The 26,595-nt window shown below is 33.2% G+C and overlaps 2 protein-coding genes across 5 annotated transcripts in view; one reads left to right on the forward strand and one right to left on the reverse strand.

The window, feature by feature from the left end:
* The first annotated feature begins 8,554 nt into the window (after positions 1-8,554).
* Positions 8,555-18,954, forward strand: LOC142631137 (uncharacterized). Of its 3 annotated transcripts, none has more exons than XM_075805223.1 (9): positions 8,555-9,070; positions 10,177-10,231; positions 10,308-11,490; positions 12,250-14,049; positions 15,136-16,227; positions 16,796-16,900; positions 17,068-17,157; positions 17,740-17,850; positions 17,930-18,954. In XM_075805223.1, the coding sequence occupies exons 2-9, from the start codon at positions 10,224-10,226 to the stop codon at positions 18,467-18,469; spliced, it is 4,929 nt and encodes a 1,642-aa protein (XP_075661338.1). In that variant the 5' UTR covers positions 8,555-9,070; positions 10,177-10,223; the 3' UTR covers positions 18,470-18,954. The 3 variants fall into 3 exon arrangements, with proteins under 3 accessions (XP_075661338.1, XP_075661337.1, XP_075661339.1); XM_075805224.1 differs by lacking the exon at positions 8,555-9,070 and adding an exon at positions 9,192-9,284; XM_075805222.1 differs by having other exon boundaries at positions 10,177-11,490.
* A 477-nt stretch (positions 18,955-19,431) lies between these two features.
* The window catches only part of LOC142630270 (uncharacterized), a 29,152-nt gene continuing 21,988 nt past the window's right edge, over positions 19,432-26,595 (reverse strand). For both annotated transcript variants that reach the window (XM_075804256.1, XM_075804255.1), the window contains exons 15-24: positions 25,321-25,569; positions 25,045-25,191; positions 24,821-24,925; positions 23,083-23,388; positions 22,809-22,996; positions 22,641-22,743; positions 22,323-22,468; positions 21,891-21,970; positions 20,536-20,711; positions 19,432-19,965 (exon numbers count right to left, since the gene is read on the reverse strand). In XM_075804256.1, coding sequence (XP_075660371.1) covers positions 19,831-19,965; positions 20,536-20,711; positions 21,891-21,970; positions 22,323-22,468; positions 22,641-22,743; positions 22,809-22,996; positions 23,083-23,388; positions 24,821-24,925; positions 25,045-25,191; positions 25,321-25,569 — 1,635 coding nt within the window. In that variant the 3' untranslated portion in view covers positions 19,432-19,830. The remainder of the gene's footprint in view (positions 19,966-20,535; positions 20,712-21,890; positions 21,971-22,322; positions 22,469-22,640; positions 22,744-22,808; positions 22,997-23,082; positions 23,389-24,820; positions 24,926-25,044; positions 25,192-25,320; positions 25,570-26,595) is intronic.

A 26,595-nucleotide genomic window follows, 5' to 3' on the forward strand; every position in this document is an offset into this window, starting at 1 on the left:
TCCTCCTATCTCATTGATAGTTACATTATCTAATGACTAATGGTGTGAGAGTGAATGTGCACTTGCCTTCATCATTGGTTAGTGCTCATGTTTTCATAGTACTAGTCACAAAATCACGTGATAAGGAATAATACAAAATTTGTTTTTTATAATATAGTATATATAATTTGTATTATAAAATTTGTTGAAGATAATTTGTTATTTTTAAAATTTAAAAAATATATATAAAGCATTTTTCATATTTTTATCTCTACAAATATATCATTCTATTATTTTTGGTATCTATATAGCCATTTAGATTGTGTTTGATATAAACTCAAATTTTCACTTCCAAAATAATTAAGAATGAACTCAAACAAAACTCAAAAATCATAAGTTCATAACACTAAAACTTATCAACTCAAAGTAGAGTTAAAAAAAAAAAACATAAAAATTCATCAACTTAAAGTAGAGTTGCAATAAAGAAAAATTACTTTTTTCATAAGAGAATGTGAAAGAAAGTAACTAATTTATAGAAAAGAGAATGCGAAGAAGAAGAGTCAAAATAAAAGGTATAGTTATAAACATCAACTATAAAAGTATTACTATGTAATAGAATAGCAACTAACAATCAAAGAAAAGGAAAAAAAAAACCTAAAAAAAAGATATATATATATATATATAGCTAAAAAAAACACAATCAATCTCATCAATCCATAGTAGAGTTCTGGATTGTAGAGTTTTAATGAATAGTAGAGATGAAACAAAGAATCAAAAAAATCCACTAAAAGAAAGATAAAGATAGAGAGAAATAGAGTAATTACTTTTTTTGAGGGAAAAATATGAATTAAATGTGAGAGATGATAAGATATTTATAGTAAAAGGAAGACAAAAGGATTGAGGATGTGTAACAAAAAAGTTAGAAAGTAGTGGGAAGATAAAGAGATAGAAGCCGGAGAGAAATATTGTTTTAAGTGTAATAGTAAGGTGTGAAGTCAATAAGGATAAGCAGAGACAAACTAGATAAATAAATAAAGTGTTGAAAATAGATGGATGGCACAGCACAATGAGAGTAACAAAATTAATAGCTTTGCTTTTATTTTTATATATCATTATTATGTAAATAGATTACTATTTTTCATAAGTGTAATAGTAATGTAAGAAATTAATGAGGCTATTCTCTCTCAAAAAAAATAATTAATGAGGATACGAAGAGATTAAAAAAAATATTGAAAATAGGTGGATGACATGGCACAATAAGATAATAGCAAAATTAATTGTTATGTTTCTATTATTATTATTATTATTGTTATTATTATTATGATGATGAGTGTATTGCCTTTATTTTTTTCTTTTCTAGTAGAATGATTGTATCACATACTTAGAAAGGTAATTGCCTATCAAATTTTGCGTTTGAATTAGCTTTTTGTTGATTTTTAAAAAAGAGAAAAAAAAATACAATTGTACTAACAAAATGTAACTCTAAAAAATCGTATACAAACAAATAATTTAAATTTTAAAGAAAAAAAAAAAGCTAATTTAAATGCATGCATAATTTGGCCGAAGGAATCGTTCATAATTCAACTATTTGGGGCTTAGTGCTATATTATGTAACAGCTGAAAACCAATCTTATCTTTTTCTTTTTCTTTTTTCAGATAAAACTTATCTGTATTCTTTGATAATAAAGAACTTGCTACAATTCTTGCCTATTTTTTAATAAGGAATAAACTTTATTTTAATAATAATAATACTATAAAAATAAAAAATAAAAACGCAAAAACAAATAGCAAAGAACAAGTAAAGCATTAAAAGGGCATGATTAGTTACAACTGTAAGTCATATGCAGTAGGACTTAGTCATGCATAATATATATCTGTAAATAAATTCATATAAAAATAATAATCATAATGAATGATCACAACCATTGCAATCAAATCTGGCCAATTCCTTGATTCTCAAAAAAAAAAAAAAAAAAAAGCCCAATTCCTTAAATCTTGCCATGTTATGTGCCTATCATTTGTCATTTTGGCCATGTGTTTATTTTTTATTTTTTGCTAATTGGACCAAAAGTGCTTTATTTTTGTTGCAACATAACATGTACCTATCTTTTTGTTGTAAAATAAAGAGTCAAAATTACTTTCCTTTTTTGGTCTCAAATAACTGATAAGTACATCATCACTTCAAGACTCAAGTCATTTAAAACTTAAATTATTATTATTATTATTATTATTATTATTATTATTATTTAGATTATAGGATCCATAGTACGTATGAGTTGTAATTACCTCAACTTATCGAATAAAAGATTTGAAGTTTAAATCTTCCTTAATACTTAACAAGAAGGTTTATAATATATGATAAGGACAACACCTTACTAGATTGATTTAGATTATAAGATCCATAATACGTATGAGTTGTAATTACCTCAACTTATCGAATAAAAAATTTGAAGTTTAAATCTTCCTTAATACTTAACAAAAAAAAGATTTATAATATATGAGAAGGACAGCACCTTATTAGATTGATTTTTATTCCTTTGTTTAATTTTGAGATTAGATAGGTATTAGTATTTGAGATTAGTTAAGATTAGTTTTGGTATGTTATTTTTATCTTTCAGTTCTAAATAGATGTGATTAATAAAATTCAGATTAGATCATTTCCAATCATTGGATGTTGATTCATAGCTCATAAGTGACATTAAGTGTTGATTCTTAGATTTATCCTTTAATTTTCTTGTTCTTATATATATTTTATTGATTTTGCCACATCAATATGTCTTTAACATTACGTATAATTGCAAAATATAGTGGTAATAATAATTAGGGTTTGAAAGATATCTTAATGGTTCCATTTTTTTTTTTTTTTGGTGGTGCCTAAGGGCTCAAGCTTGAACTGTAACAACCCCACCCATGTACAGAGCTAGGATTTTTTGTTTGAGAGGGCCAAATTTTGCTACTAATATATTAGTCTCGAGTTAAGATAAATTATCATCCGCATGCGTAAATGCACATACACAAATATAAACATTAATATTTTTTTTGATACTAGAGTAGGCCATAATTTATAAATATATTGTATATAAAATTAAAAACTTTCACACACACACACACGCACATATATATATATATGTATATATCCACAAGATAATTTTTTAGGGGAACTTATCTTTTTTTAAACTCCAATACAATACAAAAATTGTCTAGTTTGATATTAAACATGTAAAAAAAACGAATTAAAGAAAACTAAAACTACCTTGTCTCAATAACTACTAGACCAATTAACAAATTCTATTGGCTTTTAAGAACATCATTAGATTAACTCAAACATTTAGAGGGAGCTAACTTCTATTTTTGTAGCTAAATATTTAAAATTTTTAATACTTACACACAATATAAAATAATTTAAAAAAAGGTGGTGGGTGGGGGGGTCATGGCCCCACCCCGGCCCAGCCCCCAAGCCTTGCTATAGCTCTGCCCCTACCCATGCATACTTACAATGTACAACAACAAAATATATAAATAAAATAGTAATTATTTATTTATATAATAGGGACAAAATCTATTTTTCTTTACACCTATTAGCAGTGACGGAACTAAGTTAGGGCTGAGGGGGCCATGCCCCCCCCCCCCTCCCACTCTATCTCATTTTTTTTTTCTTAGTATATATATACATATAGAAAATTACAATTTTCTCAAAATATATATTATTGGCCCTTGTCCTCTATCCAAATTTACAAATTGACCAACCCTTTACTTGTTGTCCTAAGAATAATAAGAAAAACCTTTGAACCTAACCAAAAATACCCACAAAACATATCACATTTCCAATCTAAATAAACCCAATTGTCCCAAAAATAACAAGAATAACATTTAAACAAACCAAAATTATCAACAAATTAAGCAACAATCCAGTCTAAACAAAAAAGACACACAAAACAACCACAAATCTACAATCACAAAACACAAATTGAGTTTTGCATTGAAATTCAATTTTCTAAAAATCGAGTTTCAAAACAGGGGCATATTCCTAAATAGTTTCAGATAAGAGGCGTTTTACAAAAAGGGGTAAAACCTCATTTTAGCCCTCTTTTGTTAATATTAAATATGCTAGCTTAGATTTTCATGGAAATTTTTTTTATACCTTGGCCCCTCCTAGGTTTAAACTCTGGTTCCGTCCCTGCCTATTAGTTAGTTAGTTAGTAAGAAGTATGACATGCCAAATGTCTAGCATGTTGGTGTGACTCGACAATAACTTAGAGATGGGATTTCCTTTGCCTATGATGTTTGTCCTTTGCCAAAAATTTAAACAATAAAAGATTTAATAAATAAATAAAAAAACCAAGAGATGGGACCATCGTAGAACAAGTTTAGGTATTTTCCCTTCACAGTCATGGCCATAAGGTTTGACTAAGGCCAGGAATATGGACTTTTTTTCTTTTTTCTTTTTTTGAGAAAGACTTTCTGATTTTTTAGAAGAATTTTTGAGAAAGACTTAATTGTTAATAAAGTACGGAGAACAGTATCACTAAATAATTAAAAACCATAATTATAATTTTAAAAAATAACACTCATGCAAAGATTAAAATTTATTTCTCTGTCTGTATATGTCATATTCTCATATACATCATCTATTAATTATAGAAGACATTTTTGCTAGAGTCTTCATGTTTGGTTGAGGCTATCTAATGCTTGATTTGATAGATCTTAGGGTAGAAACTAGAAACACATTGTATGAATGATCACTAATAAAGGCTTGAATGATAGAGCCTGATTTGTTGGAAATTATAAAAATTAATTTTTTAATAAATCAGTTTGTTCAAGGCATTTGGTCGTATTTCTAATTTTTTTATTTCTAAAAAGTACTCAAAAGACACTGTACAGAATGATTTTTAGAAAACTTTAAACCACTGTTTCTGGGTTTTTTTTGTGTGGATTTAATTGCAACCTTTATAATACATACCTACTGGATCTCAATCCACTATGTTTGGGCTTTGGTGGTGTCATGAAGCCTTTTTAGGGATGTATGTGTTGTTTGAGAAGGGTGGCAACTTAAGGCTGTGGATGCTTAAGATGTCAATGGACTGATCTTTGTGATAGGAAGGGTTGCAAATGAACCGAACTACTTATAAACAATTTAGGCTCAGTTTGAGTAAAATTTGTTTATGCTAATTTTATTTAGCAAATAAGCTAATTTCAAGTCAAAATTTATACTCAACTATTGAATACGCTAAATTCAAATATAATAACATGTTTATAAATTAACGTGTGAGGCCAAAGCTCAATTTAAGTATATATAATATTACATGTTTATGTGTATGTAAGTATAAAAATATATCTAATTGGATTGTGCCAAATTGTAGATAAGTTTATATTATATCATATTATTCTTATAATTGATTCATAATATAATTTATAATAAAACAAGGATGATGAATTCAATTTTTATAAGTTCAATGAAAATCATTCTATATAATTAACTCAAATAATGTAATTTCAACTGTAATTTAGTTATACTTCATAAAAATAACTATTATTTAATTATTATTAATTATCACCATAGATTTTGTGAATGGGTAAATTTTTTATTCATAATGATTACTGTAAATTGGAAAAGAAAAATTCAATCAAATAGCCAGTGAACAAACTCAATCTTTTTTAATAAGAAAATTAACCAAGATTTAGTATATAATCTAATATGTTGATGTTTATGCACGAAGCACATTCAAAATAAAATTAAATGAATAATTTTAAACTTTTATATGCAACGCATTTGTAGTCCTAAAAGTGGGTTTTGAGTCAATAATGAAAGTGTGTCGGCCCGTTTGGGTTTGGTTGAAAAATGGATCTTGGAAAGTGAGACGTGGAAATTGAATGGGTGTGGGGTTGTTTTGTGATTTGCCATTGTTTATTGTGTTGTTTATTGAGTTGCATCTTCAAAACCCATTTGTTTATTTTGAAAAAAGAAAATCTACCATTTCCAAAACAAAATTTTCAGAGTTTTTGAAATTAAATTAAAAAAAAAATTGCTACCAATTAGGCCCTTATAAAACCTTGGGTTATACTAACGAATGCCCTTAGAATAATAGTTAATAATTCATTTTAAGAAAGTTTCGACACCACTTTTATGAAAAATAGAAAAAACTGTCAAAATATTAATTTTTTTTTCTTTTTTCATAAAAATTTTCTTTAAATAAATTATTAAACATTGCCTTAAGAGTATCAATTAATATTTCCCTAAAATCTTTTTCGGTTCTTCTTTCCCTATATCACTCATCAAACTTCATGCAATAATTCACTTTTTAAATTTTCAAAAAATTATTTATAAAAAAATTATTTTAGTGTTCGATAATGACAAAATGTAGAATTTAATAGGGCCGACGTTTTACATGTATTTATAATTCAACCTATCTTTAAAGCTAAGTGTGGTAGTAAGTAGTAACCAAAAAAAGAGAAATCTCACCTACCTTATTAATAAGGGTCAAGTACCAAACACATTGCTATTATGCTATTTTCTTTTATACTTTTAAGGTCACCGACGTTTCCAAGCTACTATCTTTGTATGTTTATGTGTTACTTACTTGTTTATTAATGTTTGTGTTAGGCTAATATGGATGATCAAAACCCACTTGTACATGAAGCCACCGACAAAATTCTTAACTTGCAAAGTGTGCATCTATGAATAAATTAACTATGCCATAAAAAAAAATATAAACTAATAAATTCTTCAAGAATTTACATACAAGTTTTCATCACTAATCTATTTCAAATAATTACAAATAGTTATTTGCATTGTCACATAGTTTATTGAACAAAAATTTCACAAAATTATACTAGATGATAATTATGTTCATAATAAATTTTTTTTTTTTAAAGCAAAGAAAAAATACCTGTTATTGAATTCTGGTTCTTTGTTGAATCTACCACTCAATTGAAAGCCATAATGCAAGAGTTCAGAGATGCCAAAACAATCACAATATGAACCAGTTCCAATTGAAAACCAAGTTATACTTATATAATATTGATGCAGTTATCAACTGATTTTGTAATTGAATTTGGTTAGCCATAATTTGACAATCTCTCAATATGAGAGAACTATTCCAATCCAAGTAGCATAAAACCATAATAATAACAATTAACAACCTTTTTTTTTTTATATAATAAGAGTGTTGAACCTAGTAGATTAGGATTTATGCTAAATTAGGGAAAGATAACTCCCAGCCAGCTAATTGGATTAGATGAGTTACAATCTTTGCCCAAATCTTTGTCTAATGGATAAGGTTGATATGGTAATGCTCTCGTTCATTGTGGTTTGTTTTGAGTTTCGACAGTTAAAGTTTTAGGTTGGAATAAGTCATAGACTAACAGTTGTGTCATAAAGCTCTATCAATATTATTTTATCTTGTGGATTCTAGTTAGCTCAATTGGTAAAGTTGTTTGTTATGAACACCATAGATTGAAACTAAAAAAAAAAAAAGTTTAATGATTATAAACAAAAATATATTTTTTAAAAACTTTGTCTCCAAAATTCTTTGGATAAGTGACTATTTCCCAATATATGTAGTCCTTTATCTTATACATATATACTAGATAATTATAGAGAATAATTCATCAAAGATGTCTTGGGATGCTAGTTAGATGTCTTGAAGCTAAAATTTCATAAATCTCATAAAGATTTGGAAACCTCTAAACCAACCTTTTCAAGTTTTTAATACATTTCTTTTTTAAGAAACAAACAAGTTTTCAATATAATATGCTTAATTTATAATGAAAAAGGAGATCTAAAATAATTGTCATATGCCAAAACTTAACCCTTTAATCATCACACGTATCCCAATAATTTATGAAGATAAAGAATACCATAACGATAATATATATATATATATATATATATATTTCTTTAATATATATATTTTTTGACTTGGTCAATCTTAAAATCACTTTTTTTTTATTTGAAGTAAAGCTTATTAAAGAAATTGTAACTATCCACCCTAAACTATAGTGATAATTGTAACATGCATCTTGAATTTAAAAAAAAAAAAATTACAATCAACATTTTAAATCGACAATAATTTTCAATTTTCATCCATTATCTAAATTAGTGTTACCCAATGTAAAATGAACTTTTTAGGATGAAATGTAAATGCTTTCATAGATAAACATACACTATTAATTTTGTCATAGCTTAGGATGGGTAGTCTTAGAAGTTGGGATAAAAATTGCAAATTATTATCAAATTAGGAAGGTAATTGCTAAAATTTAAAATTTATGGTCCATATTACAAACACCCCCTTAGTTGTTGCACAAAATCAAACAACTTAGAATGTGGTACCAAATTTTATCCAAAAGGAAAAAATAAAAGAGAAAAAGTCAACAAAACACAGTCATAGATGAATCTTATTCAATCTGGACCCCTTTCATTAATTTTTTTTTTTTTTTTTTTACAAAAAAAAAAAAAAAAAATTTGGGCCCAAAGGGCAAATCTGTAAAAACAGTCACTCTGTTACCATCTCCCTCCTTCTACTCTTAACCTATATAACGTCACTCCCTACCAAGCTCTTCTTTCTTTCCCTCCTATTCTTCTTTCGCCCAAATCAAAAACCCTAGAAAAACCTTTTCCACCTCAAAATTCCACTTTCCCATTTCAAATTCTCCGCAATTTCATTCAATCCCAGTGGAATTCAATTCCCTCTGGACTTCCTTTTCCCCACTCTCACTCCCCATTTTCAGTGAAATCTTCAACCAAAATTTCCCCCAATTGCTTTGCAATTCAAAAATTTCCAAGCTTTAACTTTTCTCCTCATTCCCCAATTTGATCACTCATTTGTTGAATACCCATTTCGATTTCAACGATCATGATCGTGTATCATTAGGAAATTGTATAAATTGAAGGAATTTGTTGTTTTTTCCTTTTGTTTATTTGGGTTTGTAAAAGATTAGGTCTTTGATGCAATAATTGATTATTTTGTTTCCTGTAAATTATGGTGTTTTTTTGGGGGTGAAAGGATAATTTTGGGTATTTGATAAAGTGGGGATGGAGAACAGTGAAGAAGCTGTGGATGATCAGGGCTCTGGATGGTTCAAAGTGAAAAAGGTGTTCTTTTGAGTTCATTTTCTTCCATTTTCTTTATCAGCATTGTTCTAATTTTGTTGTTGATTTTTTCTTCTTCTTATTAACATTAAAAAAAAAAGAATTATATTTAGCTGCTGTTTGGTCTCTGGGAATGCTGAGAGAAAGGAAAAGAAAACAAAAAGTTGAGACTTGAGACTTGATAAGGCATGAAAGTGGTTTAATTGGACTAATTGGAGTGAGTTGTTTTGATTTGAAATTATAATTTCAATTTTGCCTTTTCTTCTCTAACATTTTACCAGCTACCACACAGATCTCATTCTAGATGAATTGGGTTGTGATAATTTTTTAAATTAATCCAGTGTGATCAATTATGTGTTGCACTTGCTATTTATAAAAGTTAGGACTTAGGAGAACACCTCAATGCATATCAATGAGAGATATTTGGACATGGAAGTGGTTACTTTCACTAATAACTTTTAAATGCTTCATTGTATCTTACGTTATTTATTTATCTTTTGGATTTTTATTTTTGGTATAGAAATTTTTATTTTTATTGAACTGATTTATTTGGGCTCTAGGTTTTTACATTGTGATGCATAAAGTAACAAAAATGGATCTGGATATATATTCAAATCTCATATATTACTTCGAGAGGGTGCTTCCACCCCCCACCCCAACAGACACACTCTCACACATAAGGAAAATAGACTGTGTTCCATCCCTTAAATTAAAGAATAAAATACGAAACAGGTTTTTGCTTGCATTTGAAAATGAGCAATCTTTTTACTCTTTATTGTCAATACGTTTGAGATGACCTTTATTTTTATTTCCAAGGAACAAAAATGAACCAGATTTTTGCTTGCATTTGAAAATGAGCAATCTTTTTACTCTTAATTGTCAATACGTTTGAAATGACCTCTATTTTTATTTCCAAGGAACAAAAATGAACCATATTTCTGCGCTCTTCTTTCAAGTTACCTGCTTTTTAGCTGAGAAGTGTTTATTATACGTCTTCTGTATTTTTTTATCAGTTCTTTATTTATTTACATTAGAAAGTATATCAGTTCCATATTCAACCCAATTCTCATATTTGTAGCTGTATTTTCTTCCCATTTTTTCTTGTCCAGAAGCATAGAAGTAGTTCAAAGTTTTCTCTTCAGAGTTGGGTTGGGGGATGTTCAGGTAAGAATGCTTCTAGTTCTTTACATATTCAGCCCTCATTGAATGAAAATAGTAAAAATTCAAGTGGCAAGCACAGATCTCAGCTTCCGAAGGCAGGGGGAAATTATGCTGTAAATAGCCATGGTAGTGTTGTAAATTCTGTTTCTATCTTGAATGAAGACAAAAAGGACGTGCTCTATCTTGACAAATGTGTAGTTCAACAAGATACTGAGTGTCCTGATTCGGTTCCATTTTTTGATATAAATTCTAATGGTGTGACTGGAGATATTGAGAAAACTCCCCAAAAGGATAAGCCTGACGTGGTTCACAAATTCAAGTGGGGTGATCTAGAGGATGATGCATTGCTACTGCATCATGAAAACACTGTTGGAGTAGGAATCAAGTTTGGTGATATTGGGAATGATAATTTGGTGGCTTGTAGGAAGAATGTAAACAATAGCAATTCGGTTTCCCCTCTTACTTCTTGTGCTATTCCCCAAGAAAACAGCTTGGTGGCAGCTGCAGATGCAGATATATGCAGAAATGAGGTTTCTGAAAAGAGCTGTACAGAGGTGAATGAAATATCTTTAGAAGATGCTGAAGTTCCAATTGTGAATGAAAAAAAGGTTGACTCAGATGTTGAAGTTTCAATCTGCAAGGATATACACACTGAACATGTCGACCCAGAAAATAATGATCATTTAGATACTGGTCCATCTGGTGAAGATGTACGGACAGTGGTGAAACTTCAGGCACCTGTTATACCAAAGGCAGGTTATTCAGATATTTCTGAAGTACCAATGACAAATGGGGCTTCAAGCACAGCAGCAGTTTCCCAAAATACCAAGTTAGCTTCTCCTAAAAAGAGTGGAACTGAATTTTCAGGGGATGCTACCTTTACAGGCCCTACTAAAGACCAAGGAAGTCCATCACAGGGTATAATACATAATGAAATGCAAAACACACAGATTATGAATGCCCTTGGAGAAGGTGAAACAACTGAAAGTAAAGAAAGGTTTAGGCAGCGTCTATGGTGCTTTCTCTTTGAGAATCTTAATAGGGCTGTAGATGAACTTTATCTTCTTTGCGAACTAGAATGTGATGTAGAGCAGATGAAAGAAGCCATTCTTGTTCTTGAAGAGGCAGCATCTGATTTTAGAGAACTAAATACTAGGGTGGAGGAGTTTGAGAATGTGAAAAGGTCCTCTCCTCAGCTAATTGATGGCACACCAATCACATTGAAGAGTGACCATCGCAGGCCTCATGCTCTTTCATGGGAGGTAAGCATGCTCACATTTTTGTTTCTGATGTTGGAAATGAAATTTTATGCTCAAATTACTGAAAATTCTGTTAATCAACAACACTGAAGTTTTTATGGAAAGATATTTGTTGACATCATATACTTATTATAAATCAGTGTTTTGTACTAATAATCTGCACCCTGATTTTAATAGTCTTTGAATGTGATTTTCTCATGGCTTGTTCCTTCAATTTCTGAAGGCCTTAACTTTGCAAAAATTTGAAAGGACTTTTAATTTAACATCATCCATTCACTATTCCTAAGCTAGAAAATTCTCCTTTGGGAGGTCAAAAACACCTTCAGCATGTTAAAGAACAAAGTCAAAAGTAGGGCACTTGAAGAAAAGGGTAATGATCGTGTAAAGAATGTGCAGATGCCTGTGCATAGTTTAGTTGATGAAGGCATTGCATGTACATGTGTCAATTATTGTAGGGCAACATATCTTCTTAAAAAACATTTTTGGCAACATAGCTCATCAAAAACCATTGTGGGGCTACCTGGCTCTGACCGTATTAAAGTTCACTCAGTGAAGTTTTATAAAAGAGCGATACCTATATAATAAAAGAAGGTTTATAAAAGAGTGATGCTTTTAACCATCTACTTTCATGTATCATTTGTGATCTTTTGTGCCCCTTTTGTTGGAGTAAGTTCCATTATACAACTTTGTGAGGATAAAGATTATTTTTAATCACCTTTCTCTCTAATATAAAAAGGGTTAGTCTCTTATTGTTGAGTGCAGGTGCGAAGAATGACAACTTCACCACACAAAGCAGAGATACTGTCTTCATCTCTTGAGGCTTTTAAGAAAATTCAACAAGAAAGAGCTAGCATGTGTATGGCTAATGATGTGAAAATCCTGGGGCCTGCATGTCCTAATTTTCAGTCTGTTGATAAATCAGCTGGGAAAAGCAATGTAATGCTCAATGCTAAAGAATCACAAATAAAGTCAAGAAAACAGAGTGGAAATTCAGATCTCATTCAAGGGAACCTGGGTGGAGAAAAGCGGATTATTGAGTCTGGCAGGTCCTGCAAAGTAAACTTAGGACAAAATGGACGTGTCCCTCCCCAGAATTCTTCCTCTTCTGAAGTTGGTTCATCATCTAGGACACCTTTTAGGGATAGTCCTGCTGGAAAGACTAAGAGGGAACAACCTGGATCTGAAGCAGATAGGCTGTTTCCTAAGAAAGAAAAAATGTTGGCAGAAAGTGGTGTTGAGAAAAATCCTAAATCTACAGAGCATTTAAAGAGGCAAATTCCTCCATCTGAAAAAGAAAGGGATAAGGAAAAGAGGAATTCAGCTCCATGGAAATCAATGGATGCTTGGAAAGATAAGAGGAACTGGGAGGACATACTTTCATCTCCTTTTCGAGTCTCTTCTCGTGTTTCACATTCGCCAGGTATGAGCAGAAAAAGTGCTGAGCGTGCACGTGTATTGCATGATAAACTAATGTCTCCTGAGAAGAAGAAGAAAACTTCTACGGATCTGAAAAAGGAAGCAGAAGAAAAGCATGCCCGGGCAATGAGAATCAGAAGTGAGCTGGAGAATGAAAGAGTTCAAAAGCTTCAGCGTAACTCAGAAAAACTAAATCGGGTTAATGAGTGGCAGGCTGTCCGCAGTATTAAGTTACGAGAGGGAATGCATGCTCGCCACCAACGTGGTGAATCTCGGCATGAGGCTTTTCTAGCTCAAGTTGCGAAGAGAGCTGGCGATGAAAGCAGTAAAGTTAATGAGGTTCGATTTATTACTTCCTTAAATGAAGAAAATAAAAAGCTAATTTTGCGACAGAAACTTCATGATTCGGAGTTGAGGAGAGCCGAAAAACTTCAAGTGATAAGAACTAAACAAAAAGAGGATATGGCTAGAGAAGAGGCTGTTATAGAACGCAGGAAATTCCTTGAAGCTGAAAAATTACAGCGGCTTGCAGAAACACAGCGGAAAAAAGAAGAAGCTCAAATTAGAAGAGAAGAGGAACGCAAAGCATCCAGTGCAGCACGTGAAGCGAGGGCCATGGAACAGCTTCGTAGAAAGGAAGAAAGAGCCAAAGCCCAGCAAGAGGAAGCTGAACTTCTGGCCCAGAAATTAGCTGAGCGACTTAGTGAAAGTGAACAACGTCGCAAGTTTTACCTGGAGCAAATAAGAGAGAGAGCTTCTATGGATTTCAGGGATCAATCTTCACCTCTATTGCGCCGATCTACGAACAAGGATGGGCAGGGTAGATCTACACCAACCAACAATGGTGAAGATTATCAAGCAGACAGTGTCTCAGGCTTAGGAGGTTCTGCTCTTGCAATGGGCAATGTTACATTGCAACAGTCATTGAAGCGGAGGATTAAAAGAATTAGACAAAGGCTTATGGCTCTCAAATATGAATTTTCTGAGCCTCCTCTTGGTGCTGAAAATGTTGGTATTGGATATAGAACGGCTGTGGGAACTGCAAGAATGAAAATTGGGAGGTGGCTTCAAGAACTTCAAAAACTTCGGCAAGCTAGAAAAGAAGGGGCTGTGAGTATAGGGTTAATAATTGCAGAAATGATAAAGGTACCATTTGAAACCATTATTTTAAAGGATTAGCACTTTTTTTTTAACACAATATACATGCCCCAATGGTTATGATGTTTCCAAGTTGGGTACACTAAATTGTTGGTCGGATTTTAGTAGTGAAAATTATCTCATTTGCCCATGATATCAAAACATCAACTCTTTTTAGCTATCTATTACTTTTCAAATAGCATTTGATGAATTGATGGCTCTGTTAGTAAGTGGTTTTGGGATTGAATCCTTTCTACTTTTACAGATGTAAACATTTTGATATAATTATAGTAGGTTGCTAAGATGCAAAGGTACGGATACAGATATGGATACGATACGGGAATACAACATTTCTTAATGAACTTAGGATACGATACGTCGGGGATACGTGTATTAATTACTTATTAAATATGTTTTTTATATATTGTTAAACATTTATTTATTTTTATATATAATGGATAATAAAGTGAATCAATGACCATGAATGTTGTTTAGAATACAAACCAAGATCTAAAAAGAGTAAATAAAAGATAATTAGCTAAATTTTCATCATTGAAACCAATATATAAAGCATATAAATAAAAATTCTTTAATTTTGGGCTATCTCTCACTATCGGGGGTTGGGTTACAACGGTATCCAAGTTGTATCACGGGTGCATCCTAGATGTATTGGCACTTTAAAAAAAGAAAAGAAAAGAAGTCTGGGTATGTATCTTAGAGGTGTCTGGTATGATACCGGTATGTATCGGATATGGGTACATGAGCGAAAAAGGAGTGTTCGTGCATCCTAAGGTAGGTTGACTGTGCATTGTCCAATATGGTCAGGTCTATACTAGATGAAAAATTCTAAAAAGTTATAAATTACCTGAGGAGCTCCTTTTATTGAAGTTTCTTCACGTTTATAGTTGATAAAAGTTGTCTGTCCATTGGTGATAGGACATCACTCATGATTTTCTGTCTGATCAATGTATGCTTTAATTCCCATTAAAGATGGTGGTGTTAAAAATACACATTGCAGTTTTTTGCTTTTCCTTCAATTTTGTAAGGTTTTGTTGATTTTCTGACTTAATGCACTTGATATTTCTATGTGATTAGTATTTGGAGGGAAAGGACCCTGAGTTGCAAGCTTCTCGCCAAGCTGGCTTACTTGATTTTATTGCTTCTGCCCTGCCAGCTTCTCATACATCAAAACCTGAAGCTTGCCAAGTGACAATACACCTTTTGAAGCTTCTCAGGGTGGTTTTATCTGTGACTGCAAACAGGAGCTATTTTCTTGCACAAAATCTTTTACCCCCAATCATCCCAATGCTATCAGCAGCTCTTGAGAACTATATAAAGATTGCAGCCTCTTTGAATGTCCCTGGTAATATTAACTTGTCATCATGTAAAACATCAGCAGAAAACTTTCAATCAATCTCTGAAGTACTAGATGGCTTTTTATGGACTGTTACAACAATAATTGGTCATATAAGCTCTGATGAACGACAACTCCAAATGCGGGATGGCTTGCTGGAGTTATTGATTGCCTACCAAGTTATTCACCGGCTGCGAGATCTCTTTGCACTTTATGATCGGCCTCAGGTGGAAGGGTCACCATTTCCTTCTTCTATTCTCTTAAGCATATATCTATTGGTGGTCTTAACATCCAGACCTCAGATCAATAGTTCCATTGACTGGGAATCTTGTCTTGGTGAAAAAGTGCTAGGAAATGAAAGTGAAGAAGCTAAACTTGCTGAGTTTGCTGATTCTGGATATTCCACTGTAACTGACTCCTGTGGAGACTATAGACCTCCATTATTGGTGCTAAATGGTAGCGCAGTTGTATATCTACCAGATGTACCAGAGGATAGACCATTAGATGAACCATGTGAGATAAATAAAAAAGCCGAGTCAGTATCCGTGAGCAATGATGGTGAGAAGGAGCAGACTGGTAGTTTAGTTGAGGCCAATAATGCCAAGACAGATGTTCCCGAAGAACCTCAAAAAATTGATATTGCGGAGGCTTTTGTAGCTCAGAAGGGTGAGAAACACTTGGTTGTAGCAGAACAAAAGAAGGAAACTTTTTTGAACTTAGAGCAGCCAGTGGCTCTTCTTCTTTCTGCTATATCCGAAACAGGTCTTGTCAGTCTCCCTTCTTTGTTGACAGCTGTGTTGCTGCAGGCAAACAATAGATTGTCTTCGGAACAGGTAACGATACTGATTTGGGAAAGTTGCTACAACTGTACATGTTGTTATTGTTGAATCCTCTCCTCCAACCCCTTTTTCTTTGGTCATGGGTTCTTTTTTAAATTTTGTGTCCAGGTTGTTGTGAGTAAGTTTTATGAACATGATTCTTGAGTTCAGTAGCTATCATGATTAAGTTGTTATATACTGTTATAAATTTTTTCTTTAAATTTTTAATTTATGTTTCTAAATGCTGATTTAATGGTTTGTTGGAGTCCAAGGAGGGGTGGCTTGGATACTGCCTTACCCTTCAATTTTTATTTTTATTTTTATTTTTTATTATTAATTTCATTTTTTCCATCTTTTTTTGTACTTTTTGATATGCTTTGTGCTTCTTTGCATTTAGTAGTTTATTGAATATACATCTTTCTTACTTATCAAAAAAAAAAAAATTCATTTTCCTGAAGTGGTCACTTTCAAGACTTAAATCCGTGCACTCACCCAAGCCTTTTACAATTGTACCAGAAATAGAACTTCTTTCTCAAGTTATCTATAAGAAAATTATGTTGAGAAAACTTATATTCTGTTTCAGGCCTCATATGTCCTTCCATCTAATTTTGAAGAAGTGGCAACTGGAGTGCTGAAGGTGTTAAACAATTTGGCTCTTTTGGACCTTAAATTTATGCAAAAGATGCTAGTAAGTTAGTTAATGTTATTTCTTACCTTTGGAGATGTGTTTTGGTGATGGTGACATCTCAAAGTTACACTTTTATGATTCTATATATTCATTTTTATTTTTGCGATATTCATCACTATACTCTTGCACTGAGCTGACTCCTCCTTTTGTCCTCGCTTTGTTCACAGGCAAGGCCTGACCTGAAAATGGAATTTTTCCATTTAATGAGTTTCCTTCTTTCCCATTGCACAAGCAAGTGGAAAGTAGCTACAGATCAGGTAACTTTATGCATGCCATTATTTTTTAATACACGGATGTAAGACATCCAAGAAAATTTAGAGCTTTTTATTTTTTTAAATCCCTATATTTTCAAGGGCTACTTTATTGATCCATGAGCGTACATTTTGTATGGGACCCAAGTGAGTTTGGCATCCTGTAGTTTTCAGTAGCTCTTTTGATAAAGGTGACACAAAAATATAGAAGTTAGCTAATTTTCAATTTTGTTGCTAATTTGGTGAAAGGTGACAAAAAGCTTATTTGTACGGGTTTAGTCACTGTTTCTATCCACTTTTTTTCTGCATCTTTAATGGTTTTAGAGAGCTGGCTGCTATACCAAGTGCAATCGGTGACTATCAATTTCATGGTCACTTTGAGCTATTTTATAATTCAATTATCTCTTAGTTATTGCAATTTGTTCTTAACTACCATTAGCTGGGACAGAGTGGGCTTCGTTAGGTTGAACTGAGTATCTATGGAATCCCAGTTGCATTTTTTAATGACTGTAGATGAACTAATTTATTTGTGGACCATTTAGGGCAGCCCTTACCAAGTGCTTTTGCATTTTCTGTAATGTGTCTCAGGTTGGTTTGCTTCTGCTTGAATCTCTATTACTTCTTAGTCACTTTGCTTTGTTCCACCTGGGGAATCAAGCTGTCCTCCGATGGGGAAAGAGTCCTACCATCCTTCACAAGGTAAGTGAAATTCTTTATGTAAGTATTCTTGTATCTTAAGATTATATTGACAAAACCTAATCATTGAACTTGAGGACAGGTGTGCGATCTGCCTTTTGTATTCTTCAGCGACCCTGATTTGATGCCTGTCTTGGCTGGAACACTTGTTGCTGCCTGTTATGGGTGTGAGCAGAACAAGGGTGTGGTTCAGCAAGAAATCAGTATAGATATGCAACTTTCCTTGTTAAGTTCGTGCAGAAATGTTTTTCCTTCTCTTCAATCCAATTCAAATGCAGACAATTCCATAAAAGATAATTCTAGTGAAAATAATCAGCTGGGTCCTGAATTTAAAAAGCCTCAAGTTGAGAGTTCGCTAAGATCTAGCCGATACAATGCCAGAAGCACTAAGGTTTGTTTGGGAAAGGCTGGAAGTTTGGGAAACAGCATAAGGAATGGCAAGATGAGAAACCAAAGAGATGGCAAAACAATTAAGGCTAGTGAAGAAATGGTTCTGAAGCAAAATCTGCTGGTTTCAGAAACTTCTACCGCAATGTTATACTGCAGATTCCCTAGCAGCTTCATTGATAGAGCAGAGCAGTTCTTTTCAGCTGGCATCCTGAAATTGGATGAGGAAGCATGAGTTCAACAGCGATACAATACAACACAATTTCGACAGACATCTGCTTTGTTGTTAACTTTTGACATTTCAATCTGAAATTATTACACGGAAGTTTCCACTGAAACCGCTAGAGGCAGCTGTTCGATTTTGCCCCTGAGTCTAAGCATCACTGACCAAGGAGAGCTTTTTCTGGGATAGCTCGGGCTATGTGATAATTATGTATTCAAAGTAATTATTCAAGATGGATTTTGATGATCATGAAAGAGTACTGAATTATAGGTGAGAATCCAGTGTTGTGTAATTCAGTTGCATTGGATTCTAAAATTCTCTCTTTTATTTAGCACAACTGAGTGTCCAAAGGACACTATCAGGGTTGGAAATAGACAGGAAAGCCTTTTGTTCATGTATGAGCCTGTATAAGGTTTTAATTCCCTATTCCCTCTAACTTGTATACTCTTCACTATTTATTTTCTGAGGTACATTAAAATAAATAATAATAATAATAAAATCAGTCGGTTTGCAAATGGCTGCTAGAGAAAACGACTTGTAGTTGAGAGATAGGTCATGACCAGTAGTTTTCTGTCTGCATGCGGACTCACCAATTGCAGTATTTGATGACTTTTTAGAATTTAACTCCTAGGCATACCTAGCAAATAGGCTATTACCCACATAAAGGACTCAGGTTTTTTTTTTTTTTTAATTTTTTAATTTTTTTTTTCAGCTTCAAACGTCTGGTGGCTAGTTCTTGGGTGTGACTGAATTGGGCTTTGAAAATCTAGCCTTCACAAAAATTTTGCTTAGGACTGGTTTTAAGCCCAACAGGACTGTTGGGCCTAAAGCATGAGGACGGGCGTTAAATAATCGATTTTCTCAACCTTCTCTAAAACTTAACAGTGGACGACTGTTCTGTCTGACTTGATAAAAAGAAGGGCTTGTGTTTTCCTCTCAAGAATTGAATTACATGCAGTCATAATTTCTGTTACTAGTTCTTTTGAAGTTTTCAAAATCATCTGATATTAATAGCTCTATCCAAAAAATAGGAACAATTCAAGCCAGGGCAACTGAACACAATCCTATCTGCTCAAGTAGCAGTGATTGTTAAACCTACAAATAATTCTCTCAAACTTACATTTAGAACTATTTGTATAATATTATAATGGAAAGGCATGATGAGTTGGAGAATATATGAACTGAATCTTGCTTGCAGATGCTTCACTGTTAGGAAACGCATACCATCCTTCTTTGGGACACTTTTAAGTCTCACTTCCAGTACCCATCCTCCAGAGAAGCCAATACAAAATAAATATTTGAGTTGAAACTGCGGTACAATGATACACTGGACATCTGGGATACTACTTGCAGGAGCTTCTACATCATAGGGATTACTGAGATTTGCATTCTTCCAAGACTTCATTTCCAGCAATTGCACCTTTCTCTCCAGAATAGGCACTGCCAGGAACATTAACCAAAAGCTCATCCTCCAAAATGTTCTCCTGTTTCTGTAAATGCCCGTGGTCCTGACATAATTCCAATCAGGTTTTAATGTGAAGTAAATAATTATTAATTTTATTACATATCCAAACATTGCTGAAGGTGCAGTCAGCTTTAACCATTTCAGACAAGTAACCGCTCATTTAAATTTGCAGATAAAAAAAAGCTCTTCATGCACATTTTCAATCTTAAAAATCATAATAAAAAGAGATCATGAAGTAGCAGGCTATTTTACAGGAATCTTTAGCCAGCTAGAATGAAGACAAGAAACAAGCTACAATGTTTTAACCACAATGAAAAGAATAAATCACAAATTTCTTTCATAAAATCCACTTTTAATTAGATGTTCCACTTTAAATATAGTATATGGCCATATAGAAAAAATTGAATTCTAAAACATTTGATCAACAATGATTTAACATAACTACAGCATATTATTCCATAATAGGTGCTCCAGAATGCCCCAATATTGATGGTCATATGCATATGAGGCATCCTAGGTTAGCAAAATGCATTCAAGGCACAACAAATTCATTGACTTTTTCTGTAGATGGAAACCTTCATGAGAACAGGAGACCTGTACTCTCAGAACATACCTCAGAATTAGCATTTGTCCCTTCAGTGCTCTGAACATTTCTGAGTTCACTCAGAATAACTTTGAGTTGTTTCTTAGCTTTGGCCCTTGTTGAGCGTCGTTCAGCACATTGTGCTGCTGTAACTTCAGAATGACATGCAATACAAAGAGTCCTCATGTTCTCTAGCCTGCATTCACCTGTATGAATTTTGTGGGGAAAAAGGGAAAGAAAAAAAAAATCTTAAATTTTACTGCCTATATAGTGGGAAAAAAAAAATAAAAATAAATTACACACAAGATTTGTATTACCAAGACGAAAGGAGCCTTAAATAATGTACTAACCCTACCAAAGTCATGCTAAGAGTTAAAAAAGACTTGAGCAGCAACAAGTACAATTCTAGCTGAATATGGTCTACATTACGGCTGATGTCATAAGAGACATATCAGTACTAGTATGGTCCAATCAGAATTCGAGACCTGTACACAAATCCAAGAGCTTAACTTTCTTCTTTGAGTGGATCAGGGGATATCAAGCACATGGTTGGCTTATAAGTTATAGCAGGTGGAGCAAATATCTGATCTCTATATCAAGTTAGTAACATGATTTGACCAAATACTATAAATTAAGAATGTGGACAGACTTTTTTTCAGCTAACCTCATACTATGATTTCCTAAGCAGCCCCTAAAGAAGGGAAAAACTGCCAAAGAGATCCAAGGATACCAAGATTATTATAATTAAGAATGTTGCTAGCTGATACATAATGATTTTAACTTGTACACTGATTCTTAACAGGTATCCAGCTTGGTATGACTTGGGTTGAAGAAGAGGATGGGGGGCGGAGAGGGTTACAATACATTTGCTTATCTTGACATATCAAAATTCAAAACAGCCAGTTACATTCCATATATTATAATCAGTAGTAGCTGTCTTATAATCCGAAAGTTGTTAGAAAAGAGAAAGCACTTTCAATACCTTTTTTTGCATGGTACCATTTTAAGGGGTTTTCCATATATTTGATATCTCTGAAGCATTGAATTTTTTCAACATTGTCCTATTGTGTCCATAGTTATACTTGACAGTTTTCTATCTTATTTAATTGCCTATATATTATTTTGCATATTGACAGGATCAACTGCCATAGAGTTGTATTGTCATCACCAAGTCATCATGATGATGATGAATTATGTTGGAGTCCATTGATATGATGACTGAGACCATTATATATTATCCATGTGTTGAATGGTTTACAACTAATTAAGGAGGGCAAGATGGGGCAAGTCTCAAATCCAAACAGTAACTGGTACAACAGACATCAAGGAGACAGATCACTCCTCCAGAAAGTTCTTAAATATTAATCTTAAGATAAAAATTATACCTCCTCCTTGGTAGACAGGAACAATGTGGTCTGCATGCCATGCGTTGCCCTCAGTGGGATCATTAACAAGCTTATCAAGCCTGCAGGATATGAAACAGACATTGTTAGGCTATCAATGATTACTGCCATTTGGAAAGAACCAATCTCAGCCTATTTGCAAGTATCACAAGCTCATTGTTCTGTAACAACAGCCTAATTGGTTAATTCTTCCCACGTCTAGTGGAAAGTCTACTAAATACACTTAATACATGGACAACGCTATTTTTTCTAGAGATGGGATGCATACTAAGCATTAACAAGAATATGTATTGACCTCAATGCATGCAGCTGGACAAACACAAGATTCAACTTGTATGTGATAGTGTACACAGTGCACTATTGTGTTCTGCAATATTTAAAAGTAACACTGGCATTTTCCTTTCAGCAACTTACAAGTTCTTTCGCCTAGCCACATTTGGTGCTACTTTCTCAATATACTCTTGTCGTCTTGCCAATGATAAAGGTCTTATGTGCTTCACAAGCTTATGACAGTCTAACTGGCAATGTGTACAGACACCATGTTCTATTTCAAAAAGACCCTGAAAATTTTAAATATGTTATTTGAAACAAATATGATTGAGAACAATGAGAAGAAAAGAAGTGAGAAATATTGAGAGAGCGCCCATGTTTTTTTCTTGGAAATATGACACATGAGCAAAACAAAAAGGTATTGGAGACAACAATAGGTTCAAATTTGATTCATTTTCTAACCTGACGGATGGATTGATTGCTAGTTCTTAATCGATAGTCTTCATAGCAGCCTAGATTACAAAAAAGATCCTCAAAAAATTCCGGTGTCTTGGCGTTGTTGCCCCTGAAAGTAAAGAAATCACTGAAATAACCCATATGATTATAGCAAGAAAATTTATGCGAACTTACATGCATGGTTCCTGACAGAGTTTACAGAGAGGTTCATCTGTCAGTGTCCATCCCTGGGTGTATTCCTTCTCCTTTTTGCCATAGCTGCTACATAAATTAACCTTTTTCCACACAGCATTTGATGGTAAAGGCTGACTAATCTCATATAAAGGTGTATTCCGTCGCTTGCTTCCACCCTTGAGCAGTCCCTGGGAGAGAATTATAGAATTGTTACAAATTCATATATGCTATAATATCCACAAAAGAATCAGAATTCAAACTCAATTTGACAGACCCCATTGTTGTGGTTAATGCCTTCACTCAAGTAGCCCAACTCAACAGCCAGGGGAAGTTGCAAAGGTTTCCCGACTAACTTTCGTCGGTCAATGGGCCTCAAGTTATTCCACTCGTTAACAAACGCCATAAGAATATGCCTATATGATGGGTTGCCCTTGATCGTTGCTCCTTTGTTATTCTCAGCAGTTTGAGAATTAAGAGAATCAAGTTCCTCCCGCCGGAAATTCTCAAAAAGTGGCCTTGGTCTCAGATCTGTCCCAGGAATGCAAGAATACAAGTGGATCCTCCCAGTATATTGGCTCACCTGTAAAGCAGGAAAAGCTGATCATAATTTATTAAAGCTCGTACAACTGTTTTAATATGTACTCTTAGAAGCACTAGTAACTTACAGAGTGCAAATTGTTCAGGTACATAGCTAATAATTATCCAATCAGACTTGATTTTTGCAAGTGTAGTCAAAGGCAAGTTGAGCGTTTGCCAAGGCAATTGGGTGAGGCCAGGTGCCTTTGAAGCTTTGAGGCGAGGCATCTTTAGTTTAATAATATATAACTTTTACTTTAGTTTAAATTTTATTCTATATTTAAACCCTTCATTTGAATCTTACGGCATCATATTTTCTTTAAATGGTAGAATAGATAGTTCCATATACAAACACAATTATAATAACTGCCTGTTAATAACTAGTATAATTATTAAAATTATATTTTCTTCGAATGGTAGACTAGATAGTTCCATAAACATACAATCACAATAAATTATCAAATTTCATATATAGAAAAAAAGAAAAAGAAAAAAAAACCTAATATATATTTTAAAAAACTTTCTATGAGCTTTCTCGTGCACATGGGTTATTGACTAGTTCCAACAAATAGAGAAGGTAGTTCCAATTCACAATAAGCTATCTCTATATCTAGCTCACAAATATAACTCCTGGTACCCTGTCTCAGCCTATAATGAAGGCATTCATTACCTATAAGAACCATGTCTAGTGTTTTTCCCCCTCTCACAAATGCATTCTCAAAATTTGACTCTAGCTTTTCAAACATAGTCGTTCATTAGCCAAATAAGAGGGCAGTTTTGCAATTTGATTAAAGTAAATGGGTGTAAACTGGTGATCACAAACAGCTAAGAGACGAGCAAAAAAGTAAAAAAAGAACCAAAAAGAAAAGATGGTAGGCTCACAAAACATAATAGTCAACAAAACATGACAAAAAGCTGTCTTCTATGCTGTCAGGGCCTTCGAACAACATCTACCAGCCACCAGTTTTTATACTTCTCACTCTCTCTCTCCTAGACCACTTTCTCGCTCTAAAAGAAATAAGGGACACAAAAATTAAGTGAACTATTATAGTTTTTTTCCCTAATCAATTTAGAAATAGATTTAAAATAAAATAAAATCAATCATCTAATATTTTAGCTAAGAGTCTCTCTCTCTCTCTCTCTCTCTCTCTCTCTCTTTCACATATATATAGATAAGCTTATTGTAAAGCCTATTCTGTCGCTCGCTTGATTCATTGGTTTATGGCTCCACCAAAAAAATTGTGAAGATAAAAAATAAACATCAATCGAAGAGACATCAATTTTTAGCAACTTTAATGTGTTATCTGTAGAAATGTGAATTGACTAACAACTACCACATATTGGATTTATGACATATTAAAGGTTACAATAATTTATAACATCTTAGTCATAATTGTATGCAAAAGGAATCTCAGAGCCAGGTATCAATGCCTTACCTCAAACCGCAAAAAGCCTACTTGGTCAAAGCAGCTTTCATTAGTTTCAATTTGCTGAATAGGTCTAACATCATCTACTACTGTTGGAGGGTGGAATGTGAATTCCTGCATTATCAACTATATATAAGTGTCCTTTGCATCAATTTAAAAAAAAAGAAAAGAAGAAAGAGTGAAAAAAGTTGACCGTTTTAGTAGTTCAAACACAGCAATTACTCAAGTTGTACCTTTTCCTGTCTCTCTGTATCTTCGCTGCCCTCATTCAGCTTACAAGGAGAGACTTTGCCAGCACTTCCAATTTCAGCGTCAGAATCTTCCAGTGTTCCCTTTGAAACTGGACCTTTAACTATTGCCGTAGCAGAAACCTTATGAGCCTGTTCTACCAATACAATTTGTCTATTACAGCCTACTACAGGAACAAAATTATAGCAAAAATGGAAGTGCAAAGAGACAAGGAAACCTATAAGTCGTTTAAAAAAAAACCTTAAATGTTAAAGCTTTACATTATTGTGGAGGTCATCCTTTTCGCCTGAACTGCCACAATCAGATATGCAAAGTTCTTCAAATCTATCACTTATTTTTGGAGCTACTTCACCAGATGCTTCAAACGGCCACAAATCCTCAGCTGAGCCAGAGTCTGGCAACTTCATTGTCTCTGCAGAAAGTGTATCACATGCTGCTTTCCCCAGAATCTGATCTTCACAACTTCTATCAGTCTCACCAGATGTTTCCAAATAAGAGATACCTTCAACCTGCCAACCAAAACATGATGCTGAGAAACAATTAACGATAATAATGAAAGCAAAAAAAATGAACCATCTAAAGAAGTCTAAAATTTACACTTCATAACCATTAATGATTAATATGCTATGCAGAGAACAAATGACTCCTATTAAGGAATATCAACATAAGCCAAAAGCAGCAGCCAATCATGCAGAAGGAAAACCAAATTACAAAACATCGCCAAGCTCCTATGCTCACAGCCGAGTACAAAACAAGATAAGGGCCACACAAACTTAAATAACAAAAAGCAGATGCTTGCTCTAGTTGCCATTATCATTATAATGCAGCTTGGCTCCCCTATATGAATACCCCATACTAATGCCTACTTTATCAAGTAAGCACCATTTTAGAGTTACTTCTTGGTATTTTTGATATTAGCATGTTATTGTAAATTAGCAGAAGGGTATTCTAATAATCATGCCATAAACTATTATATAAATATGTACTAAAGTGAGGGACTGATTAATGTAGCCCTAGACCTTTTCTCAAATCTCTCTAACCCTTCTTCTTTTCTCCTTTTCTCTCTTTTAACCCAATATCTCATATCTAACAACTTATAAATTACCACTTATCCTTCTAAAAAAAATTACCACTAATCTCAAAAGTTTAAGCGATTAAGAAATTATGAATCTAATCACTTCAGCACTATACCAACACTCCCCCTTAACTGGGCCCAACACGTGACTTTTAACTTTTTATATGGGAGGTAGAGTGAAAACAAGGTTCAAACTAAAGACCACTTACTATGATTCCATGATAAATTACCACTTGTCTCAAAAGCTTAAACTATTAGGCAATAGCGATTTAATCATTTAACCATTATTCCAAGACAACTCAACTCACTAGTACACATTCAGCAGAAAAATAAGAAGTCTACACCTAGTACACTCCACCTCATATTCTTGTCCTGTGTGTATTATGTAATGCCAAAGCTAACAAATATTTTTGTTTTCAGAGAGTAAATTGAGGACTCAGAACTTTCAACTTAAGGCAGA

The sequence above is a fragment of the Castanea sativa genome, chromosome 4, assembly GCF_040712315.1.
Source record: "Castanea sativa cultivar Marrone di Chiusa Pesio chromosome 4, ASM4071231v1".
NCBI lineage: Eukaryota > Viridiplantae > Streptophyta > Magnoliopsida > Fagales > Fagaceae > Castanea > Castanea sativa.

Coding starts and splice junctions, on each gene's coding strand:
- LOC142631137 (XM_075805222.1), top strand. CDS start 9,011: ATGGAGAACAGTGAAGAAGCTGTGGATGATCAGGGCTCTGGATGGTTC. Junction 11,491..12,249: donor CTCATGCTCTTTCATGGGAG/GTAAGCATGCTC, acceptor TGTTGAGTGCAG/GTGCGAAGAATGACAACTTC. Junction 14,050..15,135: donor TAATTGCAGAAATGATAAAG/GTACCATTTGAA, acceptor CTATGTGATTAG/TATTTGGAGGGAAAGGACCC.